Source organism: Cyprinus carpio, chromosome A1 (genome assembly GCF_018340385.1).
Source record: "Cyprinus carpio isolate SPL01 chromosome A1, ASM1834038v1, whole genome shotgun sequence".
NCBI lineage: Eukaryota > Metazoa > Chordata > Actinopteri > Cypriniformes > Cyprinidae > Cyprinus > Cyprinus carpio.
Genome location: NC_056572.1, coordinates 7,721,234 through 7,737,934, shown reverse-complemented (window position 1 = coordinate 7,737,934; position 16,701 = coordinate 7,721,234). Strand labels below are relative to the sequence as shown.

At 34.8% G+C, this 16,701-nt stretch overlaps 3 protein-coding genes across 8 annotated transcripts in view; 1 reads left to right on the top strand and 2 right to left on the bottom strand.

Moving 5' to 3' along the window:
* Positions 1-6,505, bottom strand: part of LOC109083105 (mitotic spindle assembly checkpoint protein MAD1-like) — a 68,417-nt gene extending 61,912 nt beyond the window's left edge. For 4 of the 5 annotated variants that reach the window (XM_042733836.1, XM_042734105.1, XM_042733980.1 and 1 more), the window contains exons 1-9: positions 6,357-6,505; positions 5,315-5,489; positions 4,214-4,354; positions 3,774-3,953; positions 3,075-3,199; positions 2,901-2,982; positions 2,613-2,743; positions 2,395-2,509; positions 1,836-1,897 (exon numbers count right to left, since the gene is read on the bottom strand). In XM_042733836.1, the coding sequence (XP_042589770.1) occupies positions 1,836-1,897; positions 2,395-2,509; positions 2,613-2,743; positions 2,901-2,982; positions 3,075-3,199; positions 3,774-3,953; positions 4,214-4,354; positions 5,315-5,461 (983 nt within the window). In that variant the 5' untranslated portion in view covers positions 5,462-5,489; positions 6,357-6,505. The remainder of the gene's footprint in view (positions 1-1,835; positions 1,898-2,394; positions 2,510-2,612; positions 2,744-2,900; positions 2,983-3,074; positions 3,200-3,773; positions 3,954-4,213; positions 4,355-5,314; positions 5,490-6,356) is intronic. The other variant, XM_042733908.1, reaches the window with a different exon arrangement.
* Positions 6,506-6,546: 41 nt separating this feature from the next.
* On the top strand, positions 6,547-10,801 carry LOC109074882 (phosphomannomutase 2-like). Its single transcript, XM_019090891.2, has 8 exons — positions 6,547-6,862; positions 7,761-7,872; positions 7,981-8,057; positions 8,175-8,266; positions 9,216-9,315; positions 9,410-9,485; positions 9,565-9,680; positions 9,788-10,801. The coding sequence occupies exons 1-8, from the start codon at positions 6,788-6,790 to the stop codon at positions 9,911-9,913; spliced, it is 774 nt and encodes a 257-aa protein (XP_018946436.1). The 5' UTR covers positions 6,547-6,787; the 3' UTR covers positions 9,914-10,801.
* Positions 10,802-10,959: 158 nt separating this feature from the next.
* Positions 10,960-16,067, bottom strand: LOC109074885 (uncharacterized protein C7orf26 homolog). 2 transcript variants are annotated; one of them, XM_042734280.1, is made up of 8 exons: positions 15,943-16,067; positions 15,120-15,322; positions 13,847-14,068; positions 13,025-13,190; positions 12,474-12,775; positions 12,185-12,386; positions 11,863-11,902; positions 10,960-11,542 (listed from the first exon to the last, which is right to left on the bottom strand). In XM_042734280.1, the coding sequence occupies exons 2-8, from the start codon at positions 15,315-15,317 to the stop codon at positions 11,245-11,247; spliced, it is 1,428 nt and encodes a 475-aa protein (XP_042590214.1). In that variant the 5' UTR covers positions 15,318-15,322; positions 15,943-16,067; the 3' UTR covers positions 10,960-11,244. The 2 variants fall into 2 exon arrangements, with proteins under 2 accessions (XP_042590214.1, XP_042590137.1); XM_042734203.1 differs by having other exon boundaries at positions 15,120-15,319; positions 15,943-16,048.
* Positions 16,068-16,701: the final 634 nt, after the last annotated feature.

The window sequence follows — 16,701 nt, the reverse complement described above, 5'->3', positions numbered from 1 at the left end:
AAATGATGATGCACTTTATTTTTCAGGGGTTTTTTTATAAACAAAGTTTAATGAACAGCATGTATTGCCATTCATCAAATATATTAATTAAATTTGTTAATGCATTTATTAAATAGAAATCATTTTTAAATGTCTTCACTCACTTTTTGTCACTTTCATGCATGATGAATAAAATTATTAATTTCTCTCTCTTTTTTAAATCTCATACAAATGTTTGAGTGGTATCATTGTTTCCACAAAAAAATATTAAGAGCAAAACGGTTTCTAACATCTGTAATAATGAGAAATGTTTCTTGAGCAGCAAATCAGCATATTAGAATGATTTCTGAAGGATTATGTGACACTGAAACTTCTTTGTGAACAACAACAGATTTATAAACGTTTCTAATGACGAATGTTGCGTTCCCAAATGCAAATTAAAGCGGCTCAAACCAAGCGCAGCACTACTAAAAACAGTCCTGTAACAGCAGACATGTAGCGCGTCACACTACAGCCTATTATATAATTACAGCACAACCTTTGTGAATTTTATGACAGCACTACCAATCTCAAATTCTCACCGCCATTCATAAAGTCACCGGGTAGAGTAACACCTTTCAGTGCTGATTCTGCTTGCGTTTGGCGCTTTGAATCTTTGCGCTCAGCCTGAGGTTAGCTAAATGATTTATACATATTAATAACCCGCTTTCTGAGGGTTTAAGAATAACTTTTATTATTTATAGTACATGACCATTTCCCACCTTCTCTTAGGCCGCAGTTCACCAAAAAGGACAATTATGTTATCATTTCTTAAACCTGTATGCTTTTTTTCTTCAATGGAAAACTAAATGAGAAATTAATAATTTACTGATCACTCTATTCACTGCAACATGAAAACCTTTATGCTAGTCATACAATAGCTTTGTATGGATAAATAAACCAAAATGTAGGTTGTTATTCTTCCCCTCATTAAATCAAAATGAAGATTATAAATTAATATTTCAGTGACATCAAGATTCTAATGAAATAAGGCTTTAAAATTCATTCTATTCCTCACACAAAGCTATCCTTTGCATCTTTTTTTGAAGCTCTGGTCTCTTCTTTTTGACTGCAGAAAAAAAGTGACTAGTACATATTCAAAATTTCTCTGGAATTATTATTCTGTCCGCTTTCTATCAGCAGATGTTTACATACTCATTAAATATTGGTAACGGATTTTAAACAGATAAGATCAGTCACTCACACTGCTGTCTGACGTTTTAGGGCAGTGACTGTCTAATAAGAGACTCACTGTTTGTCATTTTGAGGGGTACTTCAAGAGCACTGTGTGTGTGTGTCCCACCAAATCCCCTTAAGCCATTAAACAGACAATGTTTATATCGTTCCACATGACTGACAGAACACATTTACACCTCACACGATCAACAGAACATGCATATGCAAACACACCAAAACTACTCCACATCAGCCGCTGTTTCAGCATATATAACAAGCTGACCTTGAAAACACTGCAGGACCAGAGAGCATGTAGAATTTACAAGCAATAACAACTAACTGACCTAACACAAGTTAATAGACCCACACAGGTGCAGACACTGAGGAGAGACACGTTTCTTTAGATCAGAGCACCCTCTAGTGGCTGTGTAATCCACCATATCCCCCAAAAGTATTAGATTTTTTAGATTTCAAAGTGCTTACTATGTGTATGTGTAATAATAATAACAGTAATACGCCCAAATTTGGCTTCATATATTGATTATCAGCTATCTATTAGACTTTTAAAGCAATACTTCTAGCCAGAGAATTACTTTAGCTATACATTTATTTAAAAAAATAAATTAATAGAAAAGACCCACCTAATATTAAGCCCTGCGGCCTGGCCAATGTTTTCCCAAGCCTGCAGCTCTTGCTCCAGTTTCTAGAAGATAAAAATCACATCCAGAAACAATGATGGATTAAAATCACCATACAATGTGGCAAAAAAAAAAAAAAAAAAAAAAAAAAAAAACTACAATTATGTATAAATACATTTTAAATAACATCTTAATTTGTTCCAATTCTGAAAAGAAGTGGCAAGATACTTGTTTGTTTTATGCAAATCTATTTTCCTAATTTTTCCTTTTTCCTAAAATATCAAGCACAATATAATTAACAATCAGAGAGTCAATATTACACAGCATCTAAAGACCAGACATTACAAAACAATCTGCAAAGATTACACATTAAAAATGCACCACATAAATACACTTCTTGCAAGAAAAAGAAATACATAATTTTGTCAGAACTTTTACTCAAATTCTTGATATTTTAGACCATGAATGCCCATAAAACTGCAGATATAATGCACATTTTGAGAGGAGAATTATATGAATCACTCAATGTCAAACTGTCCTCTGCATGTATTTAACTGTTTACCTCTTTCTCCAACTCTGCTTTGAGTTTCTCCTCCATCACTCTCTCCACCCTCTCCAGCTTCCTCCTCAACCCCTCAGTCTCTTCTTTCAGCAGACTGTTGTTCTCTTTTGTCTCTCTGAGATGGAAATTGAGAGATAATTGAAAGTAGTACTAGTTGTAAATAATGATTTATGTATGCATCCATCAGAGAAAAAGTTTGATGATGAGAATGTTGATACCGTAAGAAAGTGTTTTCCTCCCGCAGACGTTTAATTTCCCGCTCCAGTTCAGGCAGCCTGGCCATTTCAGATTTCATATTCTTCACAATCACAGAGTCTTGCTCCTGAAGAGCCAAACGTCTCTCCAACTCCTGCAGATGGACAGCACCCATCAGAGTGGACACAAATAAAAGGCAATTTCACGGTGCAAATGTTTTTAACCGACTTGGTTCTTAAGTACCAGTGCTTCTGACATCCTTCAGTGCTCCAAACATTATAGAAATTCAAGAATAAGACAAACAGAAATACCTTCATCTTGAGTTCACTCTCTGTGCTGATGGAATGAGATGACTGCAGATTGTGGTACCTCTGACTGACATCCTGGTACTTCCTGTTAGCATCAGGTGAAAAATAGCAGTACATCTGTATTTAAGAGAGAGTATGAGAAAAACAGTGCATGTTTGTGTAAATGGGAGTTCATACTTGCGCTGCACATCCAGTTGTTCCTGCAGAGCCTGAATCTCAAGGTTCTGGGTTGAGAATTTAGACTCCTGAATCTGGATCTTTTGATTAAGCCTTCGTGTCTCATCGTTCAACTCACTGATCATCTACAACATAAACAAAATACTTCAATTAAACAACTGGGATTCAAACTGTATTAACAGAAAAAAATATATATATTTTTTAAATAATTTAAACAAATCTAGATTTGTGAATGCAGTCATTTTATTTTTTGTGCATGTACACTACTGTTCAGAAGTTTGGGCTCAGTAAGAACTTTTTTTGTTGTTGAAAGAAAGTAGTACTTTTATTCAGCAAGGTCACATTAACTTAATTAAATGTGACTTAAAATATTTGTAATGTTACATAAGTTTTCTATTCAAAATAAATGCTTTTCTTTTTAACTTTCTATTATGCAAATTATATTGTTATACTATTATTTATTACACAAATAAATTAAGCAGTACATCTGTTTTCAACCTCAATAATAATAAGAAGAAGAAGAAGAAGAGCTTCTTGAGCAACAAATTAGTTTATTAGAATGATTTCTGAGGGATCGCGCCATACTGAAGACTGAAGTAATGACTGCTGAAAATTTCATCTTTGTCATGACATGAATATATTAAATTTTAAAATAAATTAATATTATTATTAATACAAAAGATACATGAACACACACACCTGGTCTGCCTCGGTAAGTTTGCGGTCTTTTTCATTTGCTTTCTTGTGGAGTTCCTCAAGGTTACGCTTTAAAACCTTGTTGTTTTCCGTTTGTTCATTAAGAGCTTGATTTGCTTTCTCTTCTCTTTCTTCCAGACGTCTGATCTTCAGCAGTAACTCCCTGTTACGGTCAATTTCCCTCTGAAAATGTAATCAGACAGACACACACACACACAAACACAGGTCAAAATAGGTTTGTTCACAGCAAAGACTGGACAGTCTACCTTTGAATGACCAAATCACATCCTACTGGATTTTGTCTACAGTGTTTTTTACACTCTGATTTAGGCTGCAATTTTTTTATATTGAGGAATGTGTTTAAAAATGGGAGAAAGAGGACAGTAAAACAAAATCCTGCAGCAGAACACATGATTTTCAGGAATATGCCATCTATCACTCACCTGTAAGTCTCTGGTGCTGCTGTGTGCCTCTTTCTCCAGCTCTATACGTGCCCGTTTGTGACTAAGCTCCATCTGTTGTTTTTCTTGAGTGAGCTGCAACATGCTAGTGTGAGAACGGACACGCTCTGCAGCCTCCTCCAACTAACACACACAAAGGAAAAAAAAATAATAATTCAGTAATCTGCTCTATACACACTATATTAAAGGAATAGTTCACACCCAGAAATGAAAATTTGCTACAAATTCACTAACCCTCAGGCTTTTCAAGATGTAGATGAGTTTCTTCATGGGAACAGATTTGGAGAAATCACTTGTTCACCAATGGATCCTCAGCAGTGAATGGATGCCGTCAGAATGAGAGTCCAAACAGCTGATAAAAACACCACAATGATCCAGAAGTAATCCACATGACTCCAGTCCATCGTTTAATGTCTTGTGAAGCAAAAGATGTGTGTTTGTAAGAAACAAATCCATCATTAAAGGCATTTTAATTTTGAACCGTTGCTTCTGAGTAAAATATGACTACATAATCCATAATAACGGTTCCTAAAGTAATAGAGACTAGTGTACTCTCACATCAAAATCCACCACCATATTTGTTTAGAACTGTTTTTGCTTGCGAACGGTGGTTGATTCAGACGAGAAAACTTTAGCACTCGAGAAAGCTATTAATATTATTTAGCCAGAAAGCAAAGATTTGAATTTAAAATAATTTTAATTACTTCAATTACTTTAATTAGGTAGTGCTGTCATATTTCATCTTAATTTTCACTTCACAAGATGTTAATTGATGGATTGGAGTCGTGTAGATTATTGTGATGTTTTTATCAGCTGTTTGGACTCTCATTCTGACGGCACCCATTCACTGCAGAGGATCCATTTGTGTGCAAGTGACATAATGCTAAATTTCTCCAAATCTGTTTTGATGAAGAAACAAACTCATCTTCATCTTGGATGGCCTGAGAATGAGTACGTTTTCAGCAAATCTTCATTTTTGGGTGAACTATTCTTTTAAGAGACATACTGCATTTTATGAGATCACGGAGTTGAAATTTCAATAAAAAAATTAGGGCTAAAATATGAAAGGAGTCTATGACTTGCCTCCACTCTTTTAGTATAGAGCTTCTGAAGGTCACTTCTTCCATAGGCTGGCTCGGTCTCCAGCAAAGAGCGATCTGGACATGATATCAAACTCTTGAAAGATTTTAGCGTTGAGAATATTGTGGTGTCATCCTCCATATCGTCCATATTGACGATGTCTTGACAGCCTCCCCTGCTGAGTTAGGAAAAACTTAATTTTATATAAGTGTAAAAAGCCATTCATAAACTTCCTCCATTACCTCAAGAAATCTACCAAAAATTAAACAATACTAATACATTGTAAGGATGCATTCTGTACATCTTTAGGATGCTATTAACAAATAAATACTGAAAAATATAAGTACAACTTAAAGTTTATGGTGAAGAATAAGGTGTGTTTCAATTATTAACTTTCATAAAAAAAAATAATATTTTTAAATAATATCTCTAATAACAGAAATATAGCCTTCTCTAGCATGTTCCCATTGTTGAACAGAAAATAAAAATCTCAATAACTCATATCTTGTTAAAAGTTCATTAAAAAGCATCTATGAAATCATATCATTGCGGTCTGGTGTTTTAAAAGATGACACTTGCTCACTTGACACACACTTAATGAGCGTGGAAATATTTTCCCTGATGGTATCAGATGACGATACTATAGTACTTTGCTACATATCATTGTACCAAAGGTCTGCCATATTCATATAATCATGGCATTTAAACGGTATAGGTAAACGATATTGTGCCTCAGGGTACTATCGTATTCTCATCGCACATGGTCCAAGGCATTAACTTTTCCGACTCAAGAACTCATTAAAACAAATAATATAACAAAATAAACCTACTTTAAAAGACTTAAATGTGATGTAAACATTAAGAGAGCCGCTATATGAAGTTAAATCACACAAGCTAACAGTTCAGTGTGTTTAATTAGCAAGCGTTCAGCTAACTTTACCTCGCTAATATTCGTCGATAAAACGATTTTATTCACAGACTAAAACGCACCAACATATGTGTCTTTCTTTCGAATTAATAAATATATGACACAGAAAGTACGTACCTCACTATTCACAGCCCTGTCTCTCTTGGTGCTTGCTCTAGTTTGAACTTGCAGCAGTTTTGTTTTCGTTGGTTGAGATGCCGCTACTTCGTATGTGTGAGGAAATGAGAGCTGGCTCGCTCAAAAACACAACAGCGCCCCCTGTGTGGGCGGGCGGAATAGATTCACTCATTCAACCACTCGGAATTTGATTTGGTCTTACTAAGGTCCTTTAAGGACGCGCGCTAAAAACACATGTACATGCCCTAGTGTTGTTGTTTTTTCTGGTTGCTGCTATGGTTTATGAGCACGCGGAGGTCGTTTACTCTGACGACACAACACGGAAGATGTGACGTTGCACTGCTGAATGGATGAACGGAAACTCTTATGCTGGAGGATTGCTAGACTTCATACGGATCGGACACTGATTTAGAAAGTTTGCAAATTTTACAATGGCCGGTTCAAGCGTGGACCCGACAACACTGTGCCTGTTTGATGTGGACGGGACTTTAACAGCTGCTCGCCAGGTGAGTGAAATATAAAGCAGTTACAGTATGATAATATACAGTCATCTAATCTTCTTTCTTAGCACATCCTAAATAGTCATGGCTGTCTATTAAAGATAACTTTCATTCTCCATGAACTATTTTTAGTCTGCTTGTGAGGGGAAAATAGATTTTATATATAAACACTGGAAGTCAGATACAGTTATGAACTGACCTTTTAAACACATGCTGGTAAATAACACGTTTTACAATGTCCACAACAATATTCAAAGACCCCATGACTTTTCTGTTTTTTCTTGATTTACTGATTTATTTATGAATTAAGATAAGGAATATTTTATTATTATTTATTTATTGGCTGATTTTATTGCTTGTTCAAGTCATTCTGTCCCTTTGGCACACTGATTTAAATGGCATATGAAATAAAAGATTGTAAAGCTGTATTTCAACCCAAAAGAATAAGCACATCTGTTGCAAAAGTACAGAAAAACTACTGAATGTTTTAATAGATAAGGAAGAAAAAAATAAATACACGTTACAATTATAGCCCTATAGCAGGGGATGTTGTTACACTTTTAAGTTGACATAAAATCTGCTGTTTATTTACACTGATTTGAAAAAAAAAAAAGTTTTAATATTCCTATATACTTATTTAATATTTTTGGACATAGGAATTACTATGTGAAGTAAACAAACAAAAAAAAATCCACAACATATCTATATTTAAAATATATAATAGTGTTTAATGGATGTTCAGCTAAATTTGACTAGTAAAATAATTATGAAGCACAAAGAAATTCATGCAACCGCACATCGTGGAAAAGGTAATATGCATATTACATAAGTAAAAAAGAACTGACATTTTATAATTTTGTGCTTGGGATGAAGTAGTTACCCCTGTGTATGTTTTTGTCTTTAGAAGGCGACTCCTGATATGCATCAGTTCTTGAGTGAACTGAGACGGCGAGTGAGAGTCGGGGTGGTCGGAGGATCAGACTTGGACAAAATTAAAGAGCAGTTGGGTGATGATGGTATGTATAATAATTACAAAAATCAATTTAAATACATATACAAATATATGCACAATTTTTTTGTGTATTTATAGTGTTCATGAGTACAATGTTTCATATCCTTTACAGTGATTGATAGAGTGGATTATGTATTTGCTGAGAACGGTTTGGTAGCATACAGGTATGGGCAGCTGCACTCTGTACAGGTAATTTTAATTCTCAGTTTACTATTATTAAATATGCTCAAAAACCTCTCCAGCAAATTATTTAAATTGCTTTTCTATTTGGATTTCTTCTATTTTTAATTTCTTTTTTGAAATCAGAATATTCAGGCATACATGGGAGAGGAGGTTTTACAGGATTTCATCAATTTCTGCCTCAATTACCTTTCAAAGATAAAACTGCCCAAAAAAAGGTGAAGTTATCATAACTTGATGTCTTTTGTTGCATGGGGGGAAGATATATTTTTACTGCATTACTTTAAAGTTTGTCAATATTGATTGTCAATATTAAGGATTATTTTAAATATCTTAGAAAATATTTTTACACCAGTAAGAATTTAGAAAGTTAGAAGTTTGGGGTCATTTAGACTTTTTTTTTAAAAGAAATTAATACATTTATTCAGCAATTAGCACATTAAATTGATCAAACGTTACAGTAAAGATTATATAATGTCACAAAAGAAAAAAAATTCAAACAAAATCAATTCATCATAACATAATGATCTATAAAAAATACAAATAAATAAAAAATATTCAACAAAAATAAAGTTAGCATATTAGAATGATTACGTTGATAATAATAGGAAATGTTTCTTGAGTATTAAATCAACATATAATAATAATAATAATAATAATAATTCCTTCCATTTATATAGTGCTTTTCTCGGCACTCAAAGCACTTTACATAGAAGGGTGATCTCCTCAACCACCACCAATCTTATAAGGACAGGGTTGCCAGGTCTGCGTAACAAAACTAACCCAATCACGTTCCAGGGGAAATAGGCTATCAACAATATAAAAAAGTCGCTTTTTTTTTCTGAAGAAATATGTAAACTTGGAAACACTGTGTTAGAATGATTTCTGAAAGATCATGTGACACTGAAGAGTGGAGTAATGGCTGCTTAAAATTTAGCTTTGACATTAGAGAAATAAATGACATTTTAAAAGATAATATTTCACTTATTACCGTTTTGCTCTATTTTTGATCAAATAAATAAAAATCTTACGGAGTTTTGAATGAATATATAAATATATTTTACTCAAACACAATGATATCATGATATCATTACAAATACATACACATTTTTATACACATCTTTTTTTTGCAACCATAATACTTACGGTATTTTTACTTCATATCAGAGGCACATTTATTGAATTCCGTAATGGAATGCTGAATGTCTCTCCAATTGGTCGAAGCTGCAGCCAAGAGGAAAGAATCGAATTTTTTGAACTTGATAAGGTAATTTTTTTATGTATTCATAAACACATGCCATTGTCTTTTCAAACGATGTCATTAAAGGTTGATTGCCATTTTTAATGTTCTTATTATGCAGAAGGAGAAAATTAGAGAAAAGTTTGTCTCCGTTCTAAAAGAAGAGTTTGCTGGGAAAGGACTTGCTTTCTCCATTGGTTCGTAACATTTTAAGTACAGTAAATGTGGTTGTCTAGTCAATAATATATACATAATGTATTCATATTTTTTCTGCAGGTGGGCAGATCAGCTTTGATGTGTTTCCAGAAGGCTGGGATAAGCGCTACTGTCTGGGAATTGTAGAGAAAGACTCATACCAGCGCATCCATTTCTTTGGAGACAAAACTATGCCTGTGAGCCCAAAAACTGTGATGTTCATGCATTCATGCACACATACTATTGCATAAAGTTCACAGACTTACTTGAATTAAGCAGTTTTTTTTTTTTTTTTTCCAAATAGGGGGGAAACGATTATGAAATCTTTGTAGACCCCAGAACAATCGGTCACGAGGTCAGGTCACCTGAGGACACACAGAGGATCTGCAAGGAGCTCTTCTTCAATGCCATCCAGAATGAAGTACATTAGAAGACTACAACATCCATGAACTGTGAAATTATGAATAGGAGTCTTATTGACATGTCTAAGCCATTATGGCTTTTGTGTATTTCAGTGATACATACAGTACATCTGTACATGTTCATTTTATATGTAATCCGATGCATTACTTACAGGTTTAAGGAACTGACTGGTGCAGTGATTATGTCTGAAAATCTGTGCATTAAGTCATGTCAGTACTGGACAATATACATTTTAAACTCTTATTTTTTATTAAACACTTGGTCCAGATGAAAAGACAGATATCATTTAGTTAAGACAGGATGGTTTTCATAAAATGTTACTGTACATGTGTTAAGGATGAATCATTTTTATCGGGTGCAAAAGTGATTAATAAAGATAGGTGTGGGCTGGACTAGCTTCTTGACTAAAATTAATGGTGAAGGTGCAACAATTTAGGTCTCATTTTCATAAGAGGAATTCAAAAAGACATCAGGACAAAGGGCTCTATTAACTTAGAATTGATCCATTTTTGCTCAGATTAAACTGACTTTATAGTTAATTTCCTGACAACAAAACCAATAGTTCTTGGTTGGAAGTGTTGTTAATCTGCTTGCTTATGTAAAATAAGTGAATGGAAACACTGTATAATAAACAGGAAATATATTCTGATTGAATATGATATTGGTGCGCTGTGCCAGTTTAGGACATGATGTATATTTCACATCTATGACTTCAACACTGTAAGAAAGTACTGTACATATTCTGAGCTAAAAACATAAAATGTGTAAAACATAATAAAGAGGTTCTTAATTTTATTAGCAACACATTTGAAAAAATAAAATCGCAGTTCTCAATTTCCATAACCTACTCACGTGCACATTTTAGACTGATGAATAAAAGTGTTTACTAAACTGATATTTTCTGTAGTTTTGCTTGTTTGTTACTAATTGTTTTTTTGCTTGTTTGTTACTAATTGCTTTTTGAAACCAAAAAAATTATATTTTAAGTATTTTACGAATTTTATGTATAAAAACTGATTTGCCACTTAACTGTCCATTAAATAACCACAAATGTCACTTTTCCAAAAATATATTTCATGGTTTGTACAATATTATTGTTTAAAAGGCATGACAGCATCAATCTGTACCAGCCTTTTTTTAAAGTCCTTATCAAACCTAAAATGATACAATGCATATCCCAATTTATGATACAGAAGACCATATAACCTGACCAAGCCAAACATGTGACTACAAGTTCAAACCAAAAGTTTTGAAGATTCTCTAATATAAAATATAACAAAAACAGTTTGTTCTCATCCCAAGAGGAAGCAGAGTAGTCCAAAAGTCCTGTATTGCTGGTTAATGAATGGGCCGGTATGGAAAGCCAACGGCAGCAGGATGGAAGGCGTGTGGAGAGAGAGAAGGGTGTGCGGCGTGGGCCGTTAGCGGGCGATGTGGGGACAGCACTGGGTGTGTGGGGTGCGGTGACAGTACGGGGTGCGGGCTGTGGGGGGAGGGAAGGGCGGACTGGTGTGGACTGTGGGGAGAAAGCACAGAGGGTCGACCCGGGTGGATGTGTGGGTACATGTTGGGCTGGAAGGGTCCGCTGTGAGGTGGAGGCTGCACTACTGGACCGGACATCACAAGCTGTAACAGACTGCAACACAAAGCAAACTGTTACTACTCAATGCTTACAAAAATATTGAATTATCAATTCAGGTTTCTGAATGGTTGATGGAAATGTCAATATCTAGAGAGAAGGGGGGCCGATATATATCATAATGTACAGATATATTACCAAACATGTAATAAAACGTAATATAAATAGACCAGCATAAAATACTTCATTCATCATTATTCAGCAATGTATGTATAGGGGCTTGTCCTAATCTTGAAATGGCCACAAATCATTAAATATAATTTTAATATTCAAATCTGCATGATCAGGTTTCACCTTCCATGTGATCAAGGACTTACTTGTTGTGGGGAAGTCTGGAGCACAAAGTCCGTAGGTCCTCTGAGGAATAAACGACATGACAGGAAATTACATCACTGAAATGCTGCTCTTTTCAGATCAAAATTCAAATGATACATGGGGCAACTTTTTTTGAGCAATGTTGCTTAGGCACTTTCCCATTGAGAATGGGTAACAAATTTCAATCTGGATCAGTCGTGGGCCCTGTGTCTCACCTGGTTGCCCACTGACAGCAACACTGGCCAAAGTTGCCCGGCAACATTGCTCAAAAGGTTGCCCAGTGTATCAACAAGCAAACATCTTTATGAAGTAAACATCACTTACCTCTGGCAAACAGAAGTGCTCCTGTTGCCATGGCGACCTGAAGAGCTTGCGCCAGCCTATCCAGTGCCAGCTGAATATGATTGGCAGCAGGGAGGGGCGTGAGCTTCTCACACAGACGGCTGACTTCCTCTATCAGCGTGGCAACAGACTCCACAGGAAGCACAGCTAGCCGACCAATCAAACTCTGTTCTGTCAGGTGGACCTGTAGGAGTTAAAATAAAAACACATTATATATCCTAATACCGAATGGACTCCTTAAAGCCTTTTAAAGTTGCAAAAAATACAACACCTGCAGCATGAGAAAGACTTGAAGAACACTCAGGTGCAGTTTGGAGTACAGCTCTTCATATGCTGTCCCTTTTTCACTTTCTCCATGGCCATTGGTCAAAGCCAACTTTCGGCTTCTCTGATAGGTTAACGGAGCTTTCACACACCACCGGAGCAGACCCAAAAGAGGTGTGATCTCAAGGCAACCTAACGGCAAACTGGAATTGAGGGGTGTGTTGATAAAGGTGAGGAGCAGCAGTCTGGGATCTTCTGTGATCCAACCAACCAGCATCTCCAAGAGTGCAGGGGGCGGAGTTAACTCATCTACAAGTGACAATATCAAATATATTATATATAACTTACAATACTGTATTTTTTTTAGTTTATATATTATATGAAATATTTCAATATTTTATATTTCTAAGGACCTTATATTAAAACATTATAATTTAATACTATAATAAATTTTTTTTACACATTTAATACTTCATAATATTCACTACATGATTAATAAAGTAGACTGATAATGTTTTTGTTTTTTTAAGTTGTTGTGACAAAAAAGAAAAATGGTACCCGAGGAGGAGTCATAGAGGGCCGTTACTGCAGTGATGAGTTGACAGCAAAAGCGAGGACTGGCTGAACAGATGTTCTGCAGGGTAGAGATGGCACACGGCACCAGTGTGCAGTAATCATCCATCAGCAACTGAGCCAAACGCACACACCACGCAGAGTGTGTGCGCTACACAAAAAACATCAGAAATGTTTCAAAACTAACATTCCTTTTTTGCATTAAAAAAAGCATATATTAACGACAGTATAACAAATACTACAATGACATAAAATACAATATACTATTAAAAGCATTTATTTTAAAGCATTGAGAATCACTTGCATTACTATAATGAAAATTTACTGGGGTTAACATGTTCTTGAACAGTGTTGTTATTGGTAATGAAAACTACAACTATTAAAAAGTGTTAAAACTACAACAATTAAACTGAAAGAAAGCTGATAAATATTAACTGAAAACTTAAAAACTTGCCTTGGTTAAAAAAGTGGAAGCGGAAGTGCTAAAATCACTACAACAAACTGAAACCAAAGTAAATAAAAGCTTAATAGAAATACAGATTTTAAAAAGCACAAAATTACTAAAATGAAAACTGAAAATCTAAAAATAAAGCTATTTACTATTAATATAGTTATTATTAATAAATGCTATAATAGTAGTAAATAATAAACCTTTAATAACACATTTGTTTTGTTTTTTTGTAAAACTCACAATAAGCATTCTGAACCAGTTATCTATTAAACTGATTTACCATGCTCCAGAGAAACCATGAATTAACATTAAAACATTGAACTCAAGACACACACACACACACATATATCACACACCTGTAGCCAGGTGGCTGCACACTCTAGAATGGGCACCCGACACACGGCTATCGCCATAGAAACTAGCTTCCCAAGCATGGCCATGCGGCTCTCGTCAGCCTTGTTGCCTTGGAGACTAAAGAGGGTGGAGAAAATGATCTGTCGGACTGCATCTTTGCTCTGCTCCTGGAAATAACTGCACATGATCTCCAGCAGTTGCAGTTCTTGAATGCAGCTCATCCTCTGAGTCAAACACAACACACCGCTCACTTGATTTAACAGAAAGACTATTATTCAATGAGGGAAACATTCAATTAATCAAAATTGAGAGTGAGTAATAAAAGTCATTTATCTTTAAAAATAAAAATCTATTTTAAAATAAATGCTGTTCTTTCTGAACTTTCCAATCAATGAAAAAATGAGGAAAAAGATATGTCACAGTTTCCACAAAAACACCAAAAACTGTTTTCACCACTGATAAAAAGAAATGTTTTTTTTTGTTTGTTTTTTTTATCACCACATGAGCATATGATAAATATTTCTATAAATTACATTTTAAAATATATTACAAAAAACACTTTAAATTGTAATAATATTTCAAAGTGTTGCTGTTTTTGCTGCATTTGTGATCAAATAAATGCAGCCTTAGTGAGCATAAGAGACTTCAAAGTAGGGATGCACAATATTAGTGCATACACAATGTCAGCGTCCGAATGTGTTCACTTCATTTTGTTTACTCCTTTCTGATATAGCGCACTCAACTCCCATACACTATATAGGGATTAGTGAATGATTGAACAAGTGAGCGATTTCAGACAGCTCGAGTTTCTATTTATAACACGTTTTTGCAGCGTTGAGCAGTGTAGCCAATCACAGACATATCTGTTGATTTCTGGAACGTGATGCCAATCTGAGGTGCTTAAGTTAGAATCCACTCAAAATGGATTCAAATGACGGATTTCTTGTGCAGTGCTGAAATCTGTGTACTCACGAATCCTCATTGTAACACACAAAGTGTAGACATTATGAAAGATTAATTGTGCTTATATTTATTGTGTTATAACAGCGCTTTGTGAGATCGCGATGAACTGAGACTTCAGCTTTTAAGTGATTATAAAGGGAGCACTCTTTGCTCGCATTCTACCATGCTTGCTTCTCTGTATAACAAGCAGTGGTTTATGAATGTTTATGATTTGAGGACTGTATTTTAAAGAACACCATGGACCATGGTATTACATGTTTACATACAGTTTTTCCTTTAAACCAAAGCTGACTTTTTCCTCCTGTGCCTCACCTTAGGCTGGATGTTCCTGTCTTTAGGGACATGAAAGATGAACTCCTCCACCATCTCCACCGTGCTCTTCTCTAGTCCAGGCGTGGGGCCAGTGGAGCTCTGCAGAGCGCTGCCCAGTGAGATGTCCAGATGATATAGAACCTCTTTAGCCGCGCTCAGCGGATCACGCCGCAGCAATGCATGCCGAATATCACTCATCTCTGCTGGGGAAAAGAAACGACAACATTAAATACAAGCAGCTGCCAAACTGAGAAAATGAGGAATATGAAAGACTAATCAGTCATTAATATTTTATATATATATAATGCATAATAATATAATTCATTTTATCCATTATGTCGTGGTAATGTTATGTTTGTTTGTTTGACATGCATTATAGTAATACCATAGATTCTGGGCATTTATCATGTTTTTGAGATAATATTAGAGTATACCATGTTATATTTTCCTTTCCTGGAGTTTATAGTACAGTATTCTACTGTAACTGTACTGGTACCGCACTATTTTGTTGTAAGGCGTGTCATTTCCAAAAAAAAAAAAAAAAAGTGAAAAGAAAGGCTCTGAATATAATGTGTCTGTAGAAAAACTAAATGAAACGTATTAAAATACCTCTTACTGAATTATGAATGGGTTACTCGAAAACTGTCAATCAGTACACACCAACAAGCAACAAAAAGCGATTATTCTCTATGGTGACACACACACGTTTAAACTAAAGCGTTGCCGTTTACACAGCGCGATTGCTGCATCACCGGTTCCTTAATTTGCGAAATGCTTCCTTGGTTCACACTACATAACATATTCATACTTACAACACCCTTACCTAGGTTAATAATTAGACTCGTTACATTAGCTTCTCTCAATCCGCAAATGTATATCGCCCATAATTGACAATGTTCTTCTTCTCATTATTATTAGTTTTATGGCGGATTGCAACCACGACTTTTCAGGTGCATACCGCCACCTACTGTATTGGAGTATGCAGCATGGATTATAGCTCAAGGAATCTACTTTACATTATTAGGGGGAAAAATAAAAATAAATTAACACTACTATCTAAATCCTATAATATTAATTGACAATGTGAAACTTGTTCATCACAAAATAACTACGGAACCCCGTAAAGGACACTGTAGACTCGGTTGAATAAAGAAAAGCCATTCAGACATTTTTAATTTAAATGTATGAGTCCAAATTCATATCATGAAGCCCAGATATACTTGAACTGAAAGTCAAACGGCTCAAAATAATTTTAGTTACATCCTGTTAATTTAGTATTACTGAAATACTATATAATATTTTGAACTCGTTTTTATTCCATATAGTACCCATTTGCGTTTTTTATTTTAATTCAAATGTTTAATGTTTTTTGTCATTTTATTCGTTTTTGTTATTTCGTTTTTTTTTATCATATATTAATCTCTCTCTCAAAAAAAGATTTATTACCAAGGATTAATTTACCATTTGTTGAAAAAGAAAGAAAATACTTAATTTATAATATATTCTGACCACTCACTTACACCCCCTAAAATAATCACTTTCCCCTTTATGGTTATGCTACAAAAAATAAATTAATGTTTGA

Excerpts from the sequence above, each read along its gene's own strand:
- LOC109074882 (XM_019090891.2), top strand. The coding sequence starts at position 6,788 with ATGGCCGGTTCAAGCGTGGACCCGACAACACTGTGCCTGTTTGATGTG. Across the intron at positions 8,267-9,215 it reads ATAAAACTGCCCAAAAAAAG|AGGCACATTTATTGAATTCC; the intron begins GTGAAGTTATCA and ends ACTTCATATCAG. Across the intron at positions 9,316-9,409 it reads AATTTTTTGAACTTGATAAG|AAGGAGAAAATTAGAGAAAA; the intron begins GTAATTTTTTTA and ends CTTATTATGCAG.
- LOC109074885 (XM_042734280.1), bottom strand. The coding sequence starts at position 15,317 with ATGAGTGATATTCGGCATGCATTGCTGCGGCGTGATCCGCTGAGCGCG. Across the intron at positions 14,069-15,119 it reads ACAGGAACATCCAGCCTAAG|AGGATGAGCTGCATTCAAGA; the intron begins GTGAGGCACAGG and ends TGTTTGACTCAG. Across the intron at positions 13,191-13,846 it reads GTGCAGCCACCTGGCTACAG|CGCACACACTCTGCGTGGTG; the intron begins GTGTGTGATATA and ends TTTTTTGTGTAG.